This window comes from Myiozetetes cayanensis, unplaced genomic scaffold, assembly GCF_022539395.1.
Source record: "Myiozetetes cayanensis isolate MyiCay16 unplaced genomic scaffold, myiCay2020 scf17, whole genome shotgun sequence".
Lineage (NCBI taxonomy): Eukaryota > Metazoa > Chordata > Aves > Passeriformes > Tyrannidae > Myiozetetes > Myiozetetes cayanensis.
In genome coordinates, this window is record NW_026087378.1 from 16,962,533 (window position 1) to 16,982,293 (window position 19,761).

Sequence of the window (19,761 nt, forward strand, 5' to 3'; positions counted from 1 at the left end):
TGGGAAGTTCTCTGGTGGGAATTAACAGACAACTGTTAAAAAGGCTACAGCTGCAAGGAAAACTCCAACAAAACAACCAAAACCAAAGGCCACCCAGGTAAGGTGGAATGTTCAAGTTTGACCTCAGGGTTTATACTGCAGATCTATCACAGAGCTTTTGCAGCTTATTGGGATAACCATACCCAGCAAGGCCTTCCCAAGCCCTGTCAGGGGCCCAGCGAGGCTGCACTTTTACAGGGCATTTCTGACAGAAGAGATCTGGCCCCTCTGCTCTCATTGGGAGCAGCCTCAACCTGAGCAGCAGCCACTCTGCTTAGAAACTATTGCCCAGTGCTAGAGGGGGTCAAGAAGAATAAAAAGTGCTCTGTGTTAGAGGCTTTCTGAGGACTGTTTGCCAACACTGAGCCAGAACCACGTTCATATTCTTACCACAGGGTTTACAGCACCTTGAAAAGCATTTCAGGTCAGCGGCTCCAACAGACATCTCCCCAAACCCAAGGCTTCATGAGCAGCTCCCTGTGGCCCCCCTGGCTGGCACACAAAGCCAGCCCAAGCAGCACAGCACGAGGGTGGAACCAGAGACTGTCACCCCTCACTGCCCTTGGAGCTGAACTGGGACAAACCAGCACAGTCCTGGCCAGTCCCCCCAAGGCAGAGGATCCGCACCATGGACCACCTCTGGTCAGGAATGAACTGGAGCAACTCATTAACCACACACAGACAGCAACTGCTCAAACTGAAGTGAGCTTAACTCACAAATAAAACTACTGAGAGCAGAGCGGGGAAGAGGGCAGAGCTGAGAACTTGGAATCCCTTTTCTCCCCAGTCACTGCACATCACCTAAAGAAAGCCCAAAACAATGCCTGTCCTGAGTCAGAGCGAGTGCTGGAAGACACAGGGCTCAGGTTGTTTCAACAAGCAAGGAGATGAGTAATATTTTAAAAATTCTGTCTGCATTCTTAATAAAAGTAAGAAAAAATTCTTCTGATGTTCCTGTGGAGGCACACTAGACCAGGTTGCTCCAAGGGCTGTGGAGACGATGTCACTCAGCCATTCACTGGACAAATTAAGTTCAAACTTTTTTTTATTAAGCACATTCCACAGTACAAAGCTTTAGATCATGAACGATATCTGTACAATTTAACAGTTTCAAGAAGCTGTTCATACACCAACTTTCCAAACAGATAATTGGCAAACATAATTACAAGTTAGAATTAGACTATCCCAGTGCTTTGAAACATTAATATCGCAGTAATGTACAGTTGCTCAATTATGGTTAGCAAAACAAAGTCCAGAGTGCAGCCAGGATCACTACCATGAATCCCAGGAGTCGAGTTCCTTGGGTGCCAATCACAAAAGTCCACTGCTATGTTACACAAAGCACAAAGAAGTTTAGACTGCATGTTCAAATACCATTATCTCCCAAGGAAAAAACAGGAATTTAAATCTTACACATGCATTTTAACAAAAGGACTCCGCTCTTCGGAAACAAATACCTTTTTCTCCAGGGCTGCGACAGGTTTCTCTTTTTAGCCAGTTTAATATTAAAGCTGTTAGATGAGGAGGGGGAAGTAAGACACTCGCACGAGCTACTGCCAAGCTTACCAAAAATGACCTTACGGACACTCAGGGCGCCGGATCTTCCGCACTTCAGCACACTCGGTCACGGCGAGGAGAGACAGCGCTGGGGAACATGGAAATGGGGGTCTGACTCTCCCCTCCAGCGGCACTGCCGGGGGGGCGGCACCACCTCGCCATCCGCGCGGCTCCGGAGGGTCCCGTGGAGGGAGCGGCCTCGGCAGCGCCCGGCCCTGCCCTGGGACTGCAGCGGGGAGAAACACAAACCCAGCCAGTGCTGCCAGAGCACAGCACGCGGCGCTGCAGGACGTACACACGGCCAGAGCAACGCCAGGACACGTCTGTGCCAGCACAGCTCCCCGGGGCAGCGGGCACAGTCACTGCCAGCACACCCGACCAGCGCGGGCCCCACGGCTGGGGCTGACCCAGCCACGGCTCACCCTGACCCAAGGAAAATGCAGCTGCACAAGCACACCAGGGACAGGGGAGACCGAGAGAACTCAGGGAACTATGGAGGTTCTGACAAAACCATGCTAATGAGGAGGAACCGGGACATCGGCACGTGGTCACAGCAGATTGTTATGGAAAACCAGCACGGGAATGAGCACGGAAACCAGACTGGAAGGGACCTCCACTGCACCGTAAGAAGTGTTACAAACCAAACATAAATAAATGAACTTTGGCCCATGGTATCTTCTCCACCGAGCAGCCAAGCTAACGCTACCGAAGGACATCAGCAGGTGTCTGCGAGGACCCGCTGGTGTTAAAGACAGACATCTGTAAATACCGCGGCACAAAAATATAAGATACAGAACATAAATTAAACAATTTTTAATTTTTAAAAAGTTTAGAAATTACATTTTTAAAATATGTAGTTCCCATTAAAAAAAAAAAAAAAAACAAACAAAAAAAAAAAAAAAAGAAAAAGGAAACCAAAAACAACTAATGAATACTGAAAACCTCCTTTTGCAGAGAAAATGTCTAAGTAATTCATGTCCCCACCAGTGCCACAGTCAGGACATCCTGCTGCCAAGTGCTCCCACGTTGCGTGTTAGTGTGTACTGTCAGGAGATCCTGACTCTGGCACCAGAGGTTTCTGTATGTACATCATATCTACATGCTTACACAGTATCTGAAATGAGGCAAGCACACATGGGCAGGGGTTACTAGAGCAAACATCGGGAAGCGCAGGACGGCTGGAGTACAGAGCACAGGGAAAAGGAAAAGACAGTGCTATACAACTAGTTCAGATAACCTAGCCTGAATTACAGGGAATCTTTAATTTAAAAGAAATTATTGGTGCAGAAACAAGTAAACTGTCATCCAAAAATATTACTGAGCGAGTCAGAAATATCTGTAAGAGTCCAACGTACACTCCTATGAACAGAACGGGCTCTGAACCTGGCATGAGTAACGCCTAAAGGACAGTGGTGACTGGAAAGCAAAGCTCTGTACATTCTGGGCATGTGTTTGGCACCCAAATTTCGTTGGAGAATGTTTTTGTTTTTTTTCTTTAAAGTCAGACAAAAGTGCAAAGCAATATAAATTAGGCCAAGTCCTTTCTTGACTTCTGATTTATTTCTGAAAAACAAGCCATCAGAGTTCAGTTTCTACGGACAATTTACATGTGAAGCTTTGGATTTCTCACGGCAGGGAAGGATAGGCTTCTGAAATTCATCTACTCCAAGTCAGTGAATTTGTAGCAAATTCAAAGACGACCACTGAGAGCAGGGAAGATTAAGAAATTTAGATATAGAATTGTGCTGCTTTGCAACTACACAGCATCTAGAACCAATTCTGACTTTAGCTGTCAATCAACATCTTCAGGCATGTAGTAGCCAAAAATCCAGTAGTTCAAGACTGTGGAACCCTGAAAAAGACAAAAGACAAGTGAACTGAGAAAAGGCACAAATCAAACAGGATCCAGAGCTGGGCAGGCTGGAAGGGAAAGGGCAGAACATCTGGAGGATGTGACACTGTGCAGCACACCCAGGGGTGCCCACTGTGAACACGGCCCTTCCTCCAGGGCAGAGGCACCCCAGGGGCTCTGTGCTGTGGGATATGCTCTGAATTCCACTGGAGCAAGAGCCAGGCTCTACAGGGCACTGCTCCTCGGGGGGTCACCCAGGTCTGCCAGTTTTCTTAGATGTGTAAGAGTCAAACCTGCCCTGGGCACTGCCAGGTGACCCCCAGGTCAGATCACTGAACCCCAAGCACTGTTTACTCCAACTGGCACGAAACTGTCCTTTCCTCCTCATCCTGCAGAGCAAGAGCTCTGCACAGGAGGCAAGTTCACTTGCTCTAATACATGAGGAGTTTTTAAGAAAACAGCCACAACACTCCAATACTGTGATATTTCGTTGACCTTTTCCAGCCTGATGACTCCCTTATCAGCTTGGAGGCTGTGCAAGTTCTGAGTGGAATTAAATGTCACTTCCTTGACATTTTTATGGACTAGGGACAGCATCCCTCTTCTGATTGGAAGTTCCCAGGAAAGGTTAAAACATTCGTAGGCACTTCCCCCTGACTTCCCTTCCCCCAGCCCAGGGCCTAGTGCTTAATATAAGAATATTAGACTATCATATGGTAACAATTTTTATCATGTTACAATAAACAACAGGAATTCAACAGAAAGCAATAAAACTCTCACAGCCAATTGCCAGGACTGTCAAAAATGATCCACTTTGAAGAGGCCTCACATTGCAAAGCCTGTAAAAACGTGTACAGGGTTGCTTCAAAATTCAGAAGACTGTAATGTTTGAAAGCATATAAAACTGTTTCACTAAATGTCATAACGAAATATTAGCTGTTTGACCATAATTTTATGTAGATCTATGGTTTTTGGATTCTGAAGTCAGACAAACCTGTCAAAAAGTGACATCACAGCATCTCTCCAGGAGAGGAAATAGCTATTAAGGGACTGTCATTACCAACACAAGTCCCAGGACACGGGGGCTGTGTGGTTCCAGCTGTGTGTCGTGGGACAAGCCAGACTGAGCTGTGCAGAACTGTCAAGTGTGCAGAATTTGAACTGCAGAACACCCTGCCAAAGGCATTTCATACTGCACTGGCAAATCCCAGTGACAGGGAGTCATCTGGGCCACGTGGCAGGGAAGCCCCACGCCAGCACACTGCTGGTCCAAGTGAATCGACGTAAATTTTATTCAACTCCTAATTTCTTGACCCAAGAGAACGGCTGGAGCTGTGTCAGGGCAGGCTCAGGGTGGATCTCAGCAAAAGGTTCTTCCCCCAGAGGGTGGTTGGCACTGAACAGGCTCCCCAGGGCAATGGGCACAGCCCCAAGGCTGCCAGAGCTCCAGGAGGCTTTGGACAACACTCTCAGGGTGGGATTGTTGGGGTGTCCTGGGCAGGGCCAGGAGTGGGACTGGATGACCCTTGTGGGTTCCTTCCCACTCAGGACACTGTGATTCTTTCATGCTTTAGACACACTATGTGTAGCTCTTCCACGAATCAAAGCTATTTAAAGAAGCCCAATATACTCCTGTAAGAAAAGAATTGGTCTATCTCAAATTATCTTCAAGTTACCAGAAGCAAGCAGTGGTGCAGGGACTAGAAGACAGACTGTTCCTGAAGTGCAGCCTGTTCTGTCTGACTGAGAAAGCAAGAAAAATAAATAATAGAATTACTCAGAAAGGAGGCAAAGAAGTTTTCCACTGAGAGGGAAAACTATTCAGCTTCAAGAAGCCTGGGAGTTCCCACAGCAGCAGCTCACTTAGGTCTGGACCCAGTGGCACAAAGCCAATGGCAGGGGCAGGACAGAGTCCCTGGGGACACACCAGTGACAGCACAAAGGGATGCAAGTGTGTCCTCTGGGATCAAACAGAACGAGGGGGGCAGCACTGGAAGGCCTGGCTCTCTGGGGAGTTCCAGGAGTTCTCTCCCATGGAGTTGTGTTTTTAGCCTGTCCCCACCCTGCACAAACATTCAGCTCAGCAGTTGGGCCTTTCCAGGTGTCTGCTGTCCCTCTGCAGCAGGATGAGCAAGTCCAGGACTTTCACTGAACTACTCTACAGCAACGTTCCCAAAACATGGCCTTAAGGGAAAGTTTAAGTGGGATTCTGCACATGGCTCATCATCACATCATTAGACTTCCTCCTTAATCATGGGCCTGATTAGGTGGAGCAATCACAGCTCAGGCAGAGGCAGCTGCCTTGGCTTTTTGTAGAACAAGCAGAGTTCAGCAGCAGGGAAGGCAGCCAACCCTTCCCCAGGAATGCTTCCAGGAGAAAGCAAATTCAGACTGAAGCAGGAGCATCTCAAAGTATGTCTTCACAAGGGAAGGTGTTTCCTAGCCAGAAGCAGAGATCCTACAGGAGTGACAAACCTGAGAACATGTTGCCACAGCAGGGACAAATGTACCCAGACATAACGAAAATCCATTCTTGTGTGAAGACAGGGAAAGCTTTTCACATCACACTGAAGCAAAGCATTATCTACTTCAGATAAAATAAATCCTTCCTGTTGGGGCCATGGCACTCATAACTCCTCCTGCTGTGGTGTCTGCAGTGCCCTGGAAGACTCCAGTCTGGCACGGGCAGAGACTGCTCTGCTTTGGGAAGGCAGTGCCTGTGTTTCCATGACCCAGCACTCACAGCTCTGTATAGTTTGAAGCTCAACTGTTGGCCCAGATGACCTGGGGAAAAGAATCCACTGTCCCAACAAAGCAGAGCCTTTGAGCACTAACTGGAGCTGACTGGCAGGAACAGGGAAACAGAACAGGCCATGTTCCTGGGCACCATTTTGGACAGCTCTGAGCTGTCGTGGTGCCCAACACAATGCGATGTTGAGCTCTGAGAGCTTCCTCTGCTCCTTGTGGTGCTCACAGAACTGCTCTTTCCTGGTGAGCACCTGTCCAAGGCTGCTGTGAATACATAACAGCTTTCTACAAAATGCTTGAAGTACCCAATTCCAAACAGGAGGGTGAGATAACAGGACATGCTGCAGCGTGACTGCACAAAGATGAGATGGGGAAAGAAGTGGCATGAACAGGCTTTATGAAAAGAAAAACTTCATCTTGCTGTTTGACTAAGCCAACCTGCAGGCAGAGGGAACATTTCAGATATTTATAACACATCCAATAAAAGGAGGGAGCTTCCTTACCTTCTGAGGGCAGTAAAGTGCAGACTGTTATCTGGAGATGTAAGTGTATGTTCTAGATGGAGAGCGGGTCTCGTTCTGGGCACTCGGTGGCACGTTTAAGAAATCCCAAATCAGAATTGTATCGTCATGGGAACTACTAATGATCTGAAATTCATCAAACTGGAGCCTAAAGACACGTCCTGAATGTTCCTGTGAGCAATAGGCAAGAAGTTAGCAAGGCAAGAGGGGAACTCTTCAGTACACTGGCATCACACTCTGCTGTGCTGGCTCAGAAACCCTGCGTTAACATTACACACAGAGTCAAGAAAAGCTGCTTTTGTGTGTAAGATTTTTACAGCAAAACTCACTGCTTCCACATCCAGCACCTGTACACCATGAGCCTCCTCCAGCAGGGCCAGCCACAGGCTGAGAATATTCCACACCAAAGCTGCCCATCCATCAAGGAGCAGCAATTTCAGAGACTGGTTGGCACCAGTGCTCTCCCAGGGCTCCTTCTCCTGCAGAATTCTCTGCTGACTCTGTTTCTGTGCATCCCCCAAACACCACATCATCTCAGGTTCACCCAGAGATGCTCCTGCAGGATCCTCAGGGCTCACTCAGGAGCCAGGAGCTCAAACACTGCCATAGGAAGGGAGGTGGAACACGTGCTCCGGCAGCTCTTCCAAGAAACCCCAACGTGGCACCAAGAAGCCCAGAAAAGGAAAGGGTCTCCTCTTGGTCCTGCTTATCCATTTTTATTCACTCCAAAATGAAGACACTGCCTTTACTGGAGAACTAATCCCAGCTGGCAGAATGATCCCCAAACTCTAACCTGAGCTACAGGATACCCACAGCAGGAGAACAACCCACTTTTTCACTAAAACTAAATTAAAGAATAGTTAAATCTCATCTCTGTGAAAAGAATACTGAAGGGAAAGAAAAACAAGAAACATCTCTGGCCACATCAGCCCTTCTCTAGGTGCTGGCAAGGCCAAGCATGTGCACTCCTACAGCCATTGACTTTGGGTTGCTATCAGCTTGTCAAACTGACTCCTGAAGGAAAATTCCACCCACATTTCGATTAAAAGAACAATTAACTCATTTCCCCAATCTATTTTTAATCAAGTCAGCTGTCATAAGCCAAAACCCTAATTATAAAAAAATATAACTTAAGCAACAGCCTTAAATGTCCCTTTGAAGGGATAAGAGTTCCTGTGGCAATGTGTGACTCAATCCCTTTTCCCCTTACCAACTCTTCCCTTGCAAAGTGAAGGGTTGGGAGAAAAGTTTGGGAAAGGCTCCCAAGATTCCTCCCCCTTTTTTAATAAAGATGAAATTTAAAGCCAGTCTTACAGTGATATCAGGGAAACACACCAATAACTAGATGGATCTGATACAGTGTCATGACGATTTTTTTCCTGAGAATCCCAAAATAAGAAAAACTTGATCTTTCATTTAAGCTCAGATGCAAATCACTCAGGACACAACAAGAAATTTTCCTTTACTCTTAAGCACTCCAGACTTCATAAAACATCCTGACATTGCCCTCTCTGCCACTGCAGTGCAATAAACCCCCCTGACCAGGAGGGTATTCCAGACAAGCCCGAGTCAATGAGTCGTTACGTACCACTAACGTACGCAAGCACAACGTACTCGCTGGGGCACGAGGGTCAAGAGCAGCTTGCAAGTCCCAGACTTTGATTTTGCTAAAAGGAAGAGAAAGAGGTCATTGTGAAAACACTGTTTCAAGTATAAGCACAGAAAACAACATCCAAAGCCCTGGAAGGTTTGCCACGTTGTCCCTACAGCTAATTCCTCAGGATTAGCTCAGCAAATTGTGAGACTCTGCTGTTACTAAAATACCAAAACTCAGTCTTGTAAAACACAGGTAGTTTTGTGTTTCTTTTCAGCAGCAAATGCAGTGGTGGCTTTGTGATGGTTGTATGACAGACAAGAGGACTGTGCACACACAAACCCCTCTGGAAGGTGAGAATGAAGCTGGGCTGGCCAACCCCAGGGACACACTGACCCCAAATAAAAGGCTACAGACAGACACAGTTCCAGAATAGTTTTAGTAACTCTGTTGAGAAAGAAATGGAGGCTTTGGACATGGATGTAAAATGCCATGAATCCATTAAAGACTGAAAACACTGAACAAGACAGAGGTGCCAGTGGTGGGAGTCCTGCCCTCAGCTCCACAGAAATGGTCCCTGAAGACTTCTGAGAGCCCCACAGGATAAATTAATGTTCATAATAAACAGTTTTAACGTGCTGCCTTAGACAAATAGAAAGTTTGAACTACTCTAAGCACACAGGACCTGGCAAGGAGTGATTCCTGAGGGAAGAAGCAAAGCAATGTCACTTCAGCCAAACAAGTTTACTTACAATGGGAAGTCAAACTCGAGTGATAACACAATTTAGGAGTGTGTTAAAGGGCACCAGAAAAGCAGCTGCTTGGCCACTTAAAACTGTGCTGAAATGCTCAAGCAGAAGCCCCTTGGGTATGCACTGACCCATTCACCAAACCAGGAGAGGCCCCTGGCCCAGGGAACACCAGGCTCAGGGGCTTTCAGAAGACGGTTCACTGAAGGCAAAATTTTTGGCAACTGCTTTCCAACATACCCATCGTAGGCTCCACTGACAATCCTCTTGTTGTCGAACCTGATGCATCGAACCAGCTCTTCATGGCCTTCTAATACCCTTAAACAGGCACCACATTCGATGTCCCAGAGCCTGCAGAGAACAGAGGAGGGAGGCTGAGCACTGCAGCTTCAGCCTCACACCCAGGGATTTAAATGTGCTACCCACTGGTTTCTTGGGCAAAATATCATGTAATTTGCTCTAAAAGGCACGAGAACCATGCATGCCACTCAGAGCAGCTGCAGCTTATCAAAATTAGTGCAGTCATTCAAAATTACATGGAAGTAAAGCTTAGATCTGTGTTATTCTGGGAAATTTCAACACACTTTTTTCTATCTGCACAAACGGTTGATTAGAAGTTCAGGAAATCAGAAAACCAGTGACCAATGTCTTCCCCACCTCTCCAAGCAGGAGGCAAGGTGATACAGCAGTAGGCAAGAAGTTTTGTTTAGTTTGAAATAAACCTGTGGCCCACTTTTTCACAGGGCTGTGATAAGTTTGCTCTCACACTGCATTCAGTTCCACCCATAAATCCTCTGCTCCGATTGGAAGCCATGCCAAGGATGTGCAGGCATCAAAAAAGGGGGAAATCCTGTTTTCCCTGGTCACGTGGACAGCGTTACACAGGAACAGCAGCCCTGGGCACCCACCTAATGGTGTTGTCTGAGGAGCCACTGACCACCAGGCGGTCCCGGTACTGCAGGCAGGCGATGCCTCGCTTGTGCCCGTTCAGGGTCCGCACAAACTCACACGTGCTCGTGCTCCAGACCTGGGGAACGCAGGAGAAACTCCTCTGAGGGTTACACCACACAAGGTTTATGGATTTCAACAGAAACCACTATGAATTCACAAACAGGAGAGCCCCGAGGCTGAGCCTTTGAAAAGCCCCAGTGTGTCTTTACAGGTCCCTGGCGCTCCGGGGACCCAGCAGTGACACTGAGCTCTGCCACTGCACACAGAGTCACTGAGAAGAGCAGCAGGGCTGCATATAAAATGTTTTCAGGTGTTTTCAGAGACTGCCCCAAATGATATCACAAATTTGATTACACTTGAATCGTGGTAAGTTAAAAACCATTTTGAAAAGCGGAAGTTATCACACACAACCCCCCCACTTTTTTTACCAAAGAATTTATTAGCAAGCTACTAGTAAAGAGAAGGCCAAACTGTGGCCTTTAAGAGTTTGGTGGCTGCTTCTTTCTTAGCATTAAAGGATTCAAACAACTTTGCCCATTTTTAATGAACTGTAATTGAAGTTGTAATGCAGAGTATCAAGTGGCTCATTTTCCAACACAGCACAGCAGGATCTCTGGCAGAGATTTGGACATGGAACTGCCAAGAACTTCTTGGCCCAGGCTAAGGCAGCTCTGGTTCAGAGAGGGCAGGGTGGAAATGCTTTTGTTATACACCAGTACACTCTGGGTAACTCAAATCTTCTGGTATGTAACAGCCTTCGAATACAGCCTCTTCAGCCTTCAAACATGGCCCAGCCTGGCTGAGCTGCTGGGAAGGCACAGTGAGGAGACTGAGGGGAGACCTCCCTGCAGTTCCAACTGCCTGGGCAGGGCAGAGGAGGGGCAGGACTGAGCTCTGCTCTGGGGGGACCAGGGACAGCCCCCAGGGAAGGGCTGGAGCTGTGTCAGGGCAGGCTCAGGGTGGATCTCAGCAAAAGGTTCTTCCCCCAGAGGGTGGTTGGCACTGAACAGGCTCCCCAGGGCAGTGGGCACAGCCCCAAGGCTGCCAGAGCTCCAGGAGGCTTTGGCTGATCCTCTGGGGCACAGGGGGTGACTCTTGGGGCTGGGCCTGTGCAGGGCCAGGGGTTGGACTGGATGACCCTTGCGGGTCCCTTCCAACTCAGCACATTCTGGGATTCTGTGAAAGGCACTGCTGATAAATTTCACATCTGGACAGGACTGCCAAGTAAAATTAAAAATACCCATTAGAAATAGGCACAAGATGTTCCACATTCAACAAACCAACCCATCTTGAGAGCAGAGCTCGAGCAGCAAATGTGCTTTGCTCTTCTGCAGTTGTACCACAGAAGCCACAAGAATATTCAAGCACAGTTACGTGCACAGACACCAACTGCCAGCAAGGGGAAGCCAAGGGGAACAAGAAAGGCAAAGGCCCAGAACTGGTCAAGGCTGTTCCGAGCTGAGGACGCTCCGAGGCTTCCCCAGCTTGGTGGCCACGCAGAGCTGGGCTAGAGCTGTGCCCACTTACTTTGATGGTCCTGTCCCCTGAGGCTGACACGATGTACTTGTCATCGAAGTCCACCACGTTGACGGCAGCGCGGTGGCCGACCAGGACCCGGCGCAGGGTGATGTCCGTGGGAGAGGCCATGTCCCACACGGCGATGGATCTGTCCTTGGAGCACGTCACCATCAGCCCGTTGCTGAACCTCAAATGAAGCACTGCCTCGTTGTGATGGATCAGCGTGTTCAGAACCTCCCCCGTATTTACATCCCAAACTCTGCAAGAGAAAAGAAGGTGTCCCAGCTGAAGGGTGATGGCTCTGCAGGGCGGGAACCTGCACAGATCTGTCTGAGCTCTCTGGCTCTTTAACCCCTGCCAGGGCCTGGGAGAAGCAGGGAGATGAGTGCTGGGAAGTATTCTTGTCACACCTCACACTCCCAAGTAACAGCTAACAGCAGCAAACAATTAGGCAGGAAATGACCACTGCTAAGAGAATAAGCTACCCAACAACTCTACAAACTTTTCCAGGATCACTAAAGTTTGTATGATGGAACAGATCAAAACAAACACTGTCCATATGGGTGTTTTCCAGTTTTACACCATTCATTCAGATTTCATCCCCACCAGTAGCAACTGGAATGCAGCACCCTCCAGAGCCACCTACCAGCTTACCTGAAGTGTAAAATCACTACTTAATTTACCGTTTTTGAAGGGGATTAAGCTCTTTTAGGGAGATTGGCACCGGCAGACCAATGCAAAGCACTAGAGGAGACAAGACCCTTCCACTGAACTGCACCTGAGTGTCTTCATACTGGGACATCTACTGACCATTAAGAACACAGAAGAATTTAAACTCACTGTGAGCAAAACTGCAGTCAGACAAATGCTCCATATGTACTAAATACCCTTTCAATAATAGTCACAACTAAGAGATGTCAGAAGGCAGTACAATAAACCTTAAAGAAGAAATTATTGTACAGTTGGCCATCAACCACTCTAAAACTTCAGGATATGCCTTGAATCACTCAGGTCATATTCCTTCAAAATTCTTAAAGCTAAAAACACGACACAGATTTGGAAGAAAAACTATTTAATGAGATGCTTTGCCAAGTATAAATATCTTGCTTCTGGAATAATAGTATCACATTTGTATTAGGGATGTCTTCTGATATTTAGAGATTAATTGTAAATATTCCCAGCCCTGATACTCAAATTATCTTTGTGCAAAAACTCAGCACTCACCTCACTGTAGAATCTGAAGATCCAGTTACAATGACTCTTTCATCATATTGCAGACAAAGAACTGAGCCAGTATGTCCCGTTAATACTTTTAAACATTCCAAGCTTGTTTTGTCCCAAATCTGTTAAAAACAGGAAGGATAAGTGGTTTATCAAGATCAAGAGCATGGATCCAAGACTTGAAAACTGTCATAACTGCAAGGGAAGGATTAAAACTAGAGCCCCATGAGGAGTGAGTCTGTCCCATCAGCGGGCCTCGTCCTTCCTTTCAGCTTAAGGCAAGTCTTGATGCAAGTTTGGTTTGAAATGACCAACCATCATGGAAAGAGCAAATCCCATCTGGCAAAAGGAAGAGCCATGGACAGTGAGCATGGAAGCAAGCTGGCAGCATGCCAGCAGACTCCTGGCAATGCCCCCAGTGCCAGTGAAGGACAGCAGCACACACTCACTGCACCCAGCTCGTGCCAACACTGACCTCACAAGAATGTCTCTGTGGTGGACAGAACCAATCCCTGGCTGGCAGTGCCCAACATTTCCAGAGCAGAGTGCAGGTGTCAACTTTGCCAGGCTCCAGCAGCCACGCCACCCTCCCAAACCCTGCCCAGATAAACCCTGTCCCAGCAGGAGACAAGGGGAAGCCAGGCAGCACAGGCAGCCAGCTCTGCAGGGCAGAGCTCCCCCAGCAGCAGTGTTTACCTTGATGGAGTTGTCTCGTAGGCCACTGATGATCTTCTCATCATCGTACTGTAAACAGTAGACCCCTTTGCTGTTCTCGGAGCGGCACTGGATCCTCTGCAGGTTGTGCCGCCCACACCGCCAGTTGGATTCTATAGTCTGGGGGCACAAGCAGGAGTGAGTGCCAAGGCTGCAGCAGGAATGCTCCAACACACACACAGCTCTCTGCTTTTAAACAAGCCATCCTTAAATCTGACCTATGCAAAGCTTAAATGAATCTTTTCTCCCCCCTAAATAAAAACACACGAACCACAATGAATTGGAATTAGTACTTCTCTAATTTGCCATGACTAGAGCTGTGTTCAGTGGAAAGGATTATGGTCAGGCCACTTTAGTGACAGTCTCCCAAGGAGCCACTGCAGAGATACATCCAGTTCCCCCTCCCCCCATATTTATGTGATCACCTGACAGCAGCAGCAAAGATGAAAGCTCATACAGTGCCATGTTTAGTCTCCCCTGAGAGACCAACTTACAAAACCGCTGAGTCCAGCAGGTGGGTTGTGTGAGTTCTTGGACTTTTCCTTCCCCTACCCAGCCATATCATCTCTTAATTGTAGTCACACGCCTTAGAAAGGGATTTTGAGATATGGAAGCCTCCTCTAAGCCCCTTGAAGCCTGATAAAAATAAAACTGGGACTTTATAATGTTTCAAACAATCCAAAGTTGCTCTCCCCCTGCTCCTGCTTAAAATCTGTAGAAGGGAAGTTCTCCACCTTTGCATTCTGAGAGACATTTTCAAGGAAAGAGACCTGGCATGCCTTAAAAAGCTGTGAACTATTTGACAGTAGAACCAGGATAATTTTTGTGTTTTAATCAGCTTTATTACTTGTTAGACAACCACTGCTGGTTTCAAAGCCATGTGGGATTTTGGACAGGAAGCTCATAACAACCATAAGGGAATGTGTGCTCAGAACTCCAGGCCAACACCTGCAGCACCTGGACAGGCTGGAATGTTTTCACCTTCCAACAGAGGCACCAGATCAGGCCACTCATTCAGCAATTTCTCAGGGATTCTCCCCAAATACTGCAAGGAATCCAGGGGAGAAGCTGATGGACTGCCAGTTTGTTTGGAAAAGCATATTTATAACCCATATAATCCTATAATCCCAACTTTTGAAGCAATAGCAGGCACCTCTGCAGCTCCTCCAAGGCTCAAAACCAACACTTAGCAAAGACAGAAGTGCAGTGTGACTACGACATCCCAATTCTAGGAAAGCATGTCTGCTTCAAGGGAAAACTAACTTTCCACTTTGTTTTTCATGCATTTGCTCCTTCAATTGTCTCCCATTATGCAATTTGGAGAGAATTATACACAGTCATAATACAAACCTGATGTGCCCCAGGAATTTGTCTAAATCATAAATACTTAAGAGATGCTTCCAGAGGAGCAGCTGACAAGCCACTCATCCCCTCTCATTCTCTTCCAATTTGGAGGGGAAGCTGATGAAATTAGGATAATGAGGCGGCTGTCAGTTTGGGATCAGCTTCCCTGGCCAGGCAGTGCACTGCTGATTGTCAGACTGGGGACTGGGCTCCAATCTGACACTGCTCTGCTTCAGCCTTGCAGGGAGCAGCCTCCTTATTGTGCTCCTTGCTCAGCATGGGATGGAGGGGGAAGGACAGGCAATTTTCAGGTTTTATCTGAAGATTTCTCATCTGCACTAAGTGGGCAGGACTGCAGCTCATTAACTCCTCTGCTGCTCCAGAGGTGACCCTCAGAAACAGGACTGTAAGCAACGACAGCATGAACCAATGTCATTACAGATCTGAAGGCAGAAGATTTAAAAACGCAACAGTAACACTGACGAGACAAGAGATAAAGCATCAGAGATCCCAGTTAGCCAAATTAAACAGTTTTACAAACTCTCTGTGTTCAGATATTCGAGTCTAAGAAGCCTCAGGGGAGAGCTTCCCTCCAGCCCCGTTCTTGGAAAGCGGTGCAGTGAGCAGTTGCACAGAGCACGTGCCAGCAGAGCCGTGAGAGCTCACACAGTGGGAGCACTCTCACACTGCAGCTTCCTGCGACAGCCACTGCCACGGCCCCACAACACACTGGGGGCAACAAACCCCAACTGCTGCTGCTCCCAGTGCCCAAACACAGCAGCAGTGCAAGTTCACTCAGCAGACACTGGGGACACAGGGTGCCTTCATTCTTACAAACTCACTACAGGAAGCCACTTGATGCACTCCCTGGAAGAAAATGCTGGCTTCAAATGAAGGAAACTGAAGTCCCACGCACATCCCTGTGAAGGCACTGCAAAGCAGTAAGTCACATGCAGGTGCACATTTTAATTCTGTGAATAGAGGTCATTTCATGCAGACCTTACATGGGGTGGCTACTGTGGGAAAATACTGCATGTTTGTTGAGAACTTGTAAAATCCCCTTACACTGCGTAAATTCTCGGTGTGCTGGGAAGGCAGCCACCATCCACAGAGCACACAGCAGCATTTCAATGGGCAGCAGAGTGAAACCAGATGTGCATGTATGGAGAAATAACATTATTTTAGATGACTGAATAGGGCTGAGTGGGTGGGCAAACCTGGAGGACCCTCCGAGAAGGAACATGGTTAATACAATACTGGAAGCCACATGAAAGCTTCTTGCTCCAGGAGATTTCTGGTTGTTACTCAACAGTGCCATTAGGAAAAGTCTTCATCTGCAACCCCCTTCCAGGAGATATGTTATAACCATGGATACACTGAGCAGGTGGGCAGGGAGGAGATCCCTGTGCTCATGGACTCTCACAAATGCCAGGGACTCAGTGAAGAGTCCCACTTGTGTGTTTATGGTTCCAAACCCAACACCAATATATTCAACACCCACTACTGTATTTTCTACAGATCCCCTCCAAAGTCTCCAAGATAACTGCCTCTGTTCTTGGTTTTCACGATTAAAAGCAAGATGTTGCAGAACAGTCTCCTGAGGTCACGCTTAGTTCTCACTCTGCTAAATGTTCACCAGAGCAACAGCAGCAAGTAGCTGACAAATGTACAACCAACAAAAACTGGGCATACAAGGGACAAAGACCGTTTGCCACAGCAGGAGAGCCATTTGGCAGCTGAAGTGGTGCATAAATGGATATGAAAAAAAAAAAGCATTTAATGAGAAAAGTGCACATAGAAAAAGTAGTCCAAGATGTAGAGGCAAAGCCAAGCCTTGACCATGCCAGAACATATTCACTGGTACAAAGATGCACAGTGAAAAACGATGCACTTCATCTGGATTAAGAGCTGGAACTACACATTAGAAGGGTTAAGGATAATGTACTAGGAGCAGGGGTTTTTCCCACTGGATAATGTACACTGTGTTCAGCTCCTTGGCTAACAATTGCATTTTTATCCTTGTGAATGTTATTGCAGAGTAAGTGGGTTTATCTTAATCCCATAAACCAAGGAGTTTCTGTTCCCCCTGAATGCACAATTCTCCTGCAGGACAAATGGGGCAGGAAAAAGAAGAAGGAAGGTAACATTTGTTACGTTCACAGGGGTTTCTCTGATGCATGAGCTCTTCACATGCCTTCTTCAAAGAGAAAAAAGAAAACCCCTCCTGCCCATGGCAAGGGAAAGGTAGAAGTAAATGAACTTATGTCAGCAGGGTAGAGACATAACCTGGCAGTGCCTCTAGGAGAGAGGAACAAGCACTGCAAACCACCCACCACCACAGCCTGCCATTTATTTTCCTACTTCTGCACCAGGGGAGGCTCAGGTTGGACTTCAGGAATATTTTTTTCATGGAAAGGATGGTCAGGCCTTGGAAGGGACTGCCCAGGCAGGTTTGGAGTCCCCAGCCCTGGAGGTGTCCAAGGCAGGCCTGGCCATGGCACTCAGTGCTCTGGGCTGGGGATGGGGCACAGGGGGGATCCATGGGCTGGGAGGGCTTTTCCAACTTAATTTTAGGATTTTACCCTTAAGGACACTGCCTTGCCCTATTAATCCTCTCATCCTATCCCACAAAAAGCCTGAAGCAACCCGATCAAAGATCATCCAGTCCAACCATTCCCCAGCACTGCCAAGGTCACCACTGTAACCCCTGTCCCCAGGTGCCACATCCACAGGGCTTTTAAATCCCTCCAGGGATGGGGACTCCTCCAGCAGAAAATAAAGTGTTACATGGAAGAAACTGTTGCCATGTTAAACAACAGTAACAAATGAGACAAACACATGGAGATAAACCTAAACAAAGGTTAATTCACAGGAGTGATCAATTGGGTTTTGGTATTTACATCACTTTATGCAAATAGAACAGTCAAGTAAGAATAAAAACCACATTCACAAAGAATAACTGTAGCAAGTCAAACAGAGAAACAGGGATTCACTACACCCCACCAATATATAAGGAATATTATTTTTATACACATGTATGCAGATATTTGAAGTTCAGCATGCATTGTTTAATACAAGCAGAAGTGCCCACTTACACACACAAAAGGGGGGAAATTTCCAGTCACTGAACAGTGGGCTTTGGTATGATTCACAAAAATCCCAGGATACTCAGGCTGCGTTTTTAAGAACAGCCCCAAATTAAAGTGAGGCCAAAAACACAGGAGGGCATTACTGAGAGCTACTCACACCTGAACACTACGTGGGTTTTCAGCTCAGTCTGAGCAGAAGAGCCCTTCCAGGATGGACTCCCAAGAGCAGAGGAAAAGCTGTCAACAGCAAAATCCAAAAATCCAAACAACTCTAGAGCAAAAGGAAATGGAAGTTTTCCCCAGCAAGTGTCTTGGCAGAATTTGAGGCCTAAGATCACAAACTGATGGAGTGTGGTCCCTTTCTGCATGAGACTGATCAAAGGTCCACAAGTGCAACCATTCCAACCTCACTGCAGCTTCACTGGACCCTTTTTAGAGCCACATTTTAAAAGAACAGATCAACCTCCTGATGCTGAGTGAGATCAGTCTGGGCAGTGGAACATGTTTACATCTGACAGAGGAAGAGGGGACGAAGACTACTGACACACAAGGAATCTGGGAATCCCTCTGGGAGAAGCTCACAGTGCAGTCCTGTGGATCACAGTAACACACACACTGATGGGTTTGGCTGCTTTGCTCTTAAAGGATCCTCATTTCCACCAATGAACAAACTAAAGATGAAGATGTCCAGCTTTTATGTTAGAGGTGCAATAGCAATAAATACTGACTTTAAATGGATTCGTGGTAACACCAAAGTGATGGGGGGAGGAGAGGTACTGCTGTGAGTGCCAGATCTGGAGAGGAAACCTTAAAACTACAAGCCAACACCAACATAAAGAGAGAGAGATCCTCTGAGGCACTTCAGTGCCATGTGCCTCTTGACTACACAAAACACTTGACAAAGACCATGCTGCTGAAAAACAAAACTAAGTTCAAGCACAACATCATAAAAACACAAAGTTCTTAGAAACACAGAATATCCTGAGTTGGAAGGGACCCCCAAGGATCATCCAGTCCAACCCCTGGCCCTGCACAGGCCCAGCCCCAAGAGTCACCCCCTGTGCCCCAGAGGATCAGCCAAAGCCTCCTGCAGCTCTGGCAGCCTTGGGGCTGTGCCCACTGCCCTGGGGAGCCTGTTCAGTGCCAACCACCCTCTGGGGGAAGAACCTTTTGCTGAGATCCAACCTGAGCCTGCCCTGACACAGCTCCAGCCATTCCCTGGGGGCTGTCCCTGCTCCCCCCAGAGCAGAGATGGAGCTGCAGACCCCACTGAGGTCTCCCCTCAGTCTCCTCCTCTCCAGCTGAACACACCAAGTGCCCTCAGCTGCTCCTCGTGTGGCCCCTCCAGGCCCTTCCCCATCCTCATGTCCCTCCTTCGGACACTTTCCAACAGCTTTAGATCTTTTTGATATTGTGTCCCCCCAAACTGCCCCAATGTTGAGGTGAGGCCACCCCAGGGCAGAGCAGAGTGGGACAATCCCCTCCCTGGTGCCCCCAGGACAGGGATGTCCCTCCTGGTTGCCAGGGCACTGCTGACTCAGGGCCAACTGGCACCCACCAGAACCCCCAGGGCCCTTTCCCCAGAGCTGCTCTCCAGCAGGTGTGACACAGGCAAAGTGAGCCAAAAAATCTCAAAGACAGGGCCCATCCCATGCTGGGGCATCTGAAAGGGGTGTTTGCCTGTTCAGAGGGGAGAGCAGAGTTCTGTGTCATGCACCACAACTTTGTCCCTGCTGCTCCAAAGCCTCTCCTTTCCTTGGCCAGCTTCGTTTTTAAGAAATGCCTTTTGGGAAGTGCCCGTGGAACGGAGATTCCAAAGGTTGGCTGAAAAAATTTCTAGGCAAATAATGCTGACCAGATTCTC

General features: G+C 47.7%; 1 protein-coding gene across 4 annotated transcripts in view; it reads right to left on the minus strand.

The window, feature by feature from the left end:
- Positions 1 to 1,066: 1,066 nt before the first annotated feature.
- Positions 1,067 to 19,761, minus strand: part of FBXW11 (F-box and WD repeat domain containing 11) — a 71,614-nt gene continuing 52,919 nt past the window's right edge. For all 4 annotated transcript variants that reach the window (XM_050312336.1, XM_050312337.1, XM_050312334.1 and 1 more), the window contains 8 exons: positions 13,447 to 13,584; positions 12,754 to 12,872; positions 11,539 to 11,788; positions 9,969 to 10,087; positions 9,301 to 9,411; positions 8,306 to 8,384; positions 6,700 to 6,888; positions 1,067 to 3,448 (listed from right to left, as the gene is read on the minus strand). In XM_050312336.1, coding sequence (XP_050168293.1) covers positions 6,727 to 6,888; positions 8,306 to 8,384; positions 9,301 to 9,411; positions 9,969 to 10,087; positions 11,539 to 11,788; positions 12,754 to 12,872; positions 13,447 to 13,584 — 978 coding nt within the window. In that variant the 3' untranslated portion in view covers positions 1,067 to 3,448; positions 6,700 to 6,726. The remainder of the gene's footprint in view (positions 3,449 to 6,699; positions 6,889 to 8,305; positions 8,385 to 9,300; positions 9,412 to 9,968; positions 10,088 to 11,538; positions 11,789 to 12,753; positions 12,873 to 13,446; positions 13,585 to 19,761) is intronic.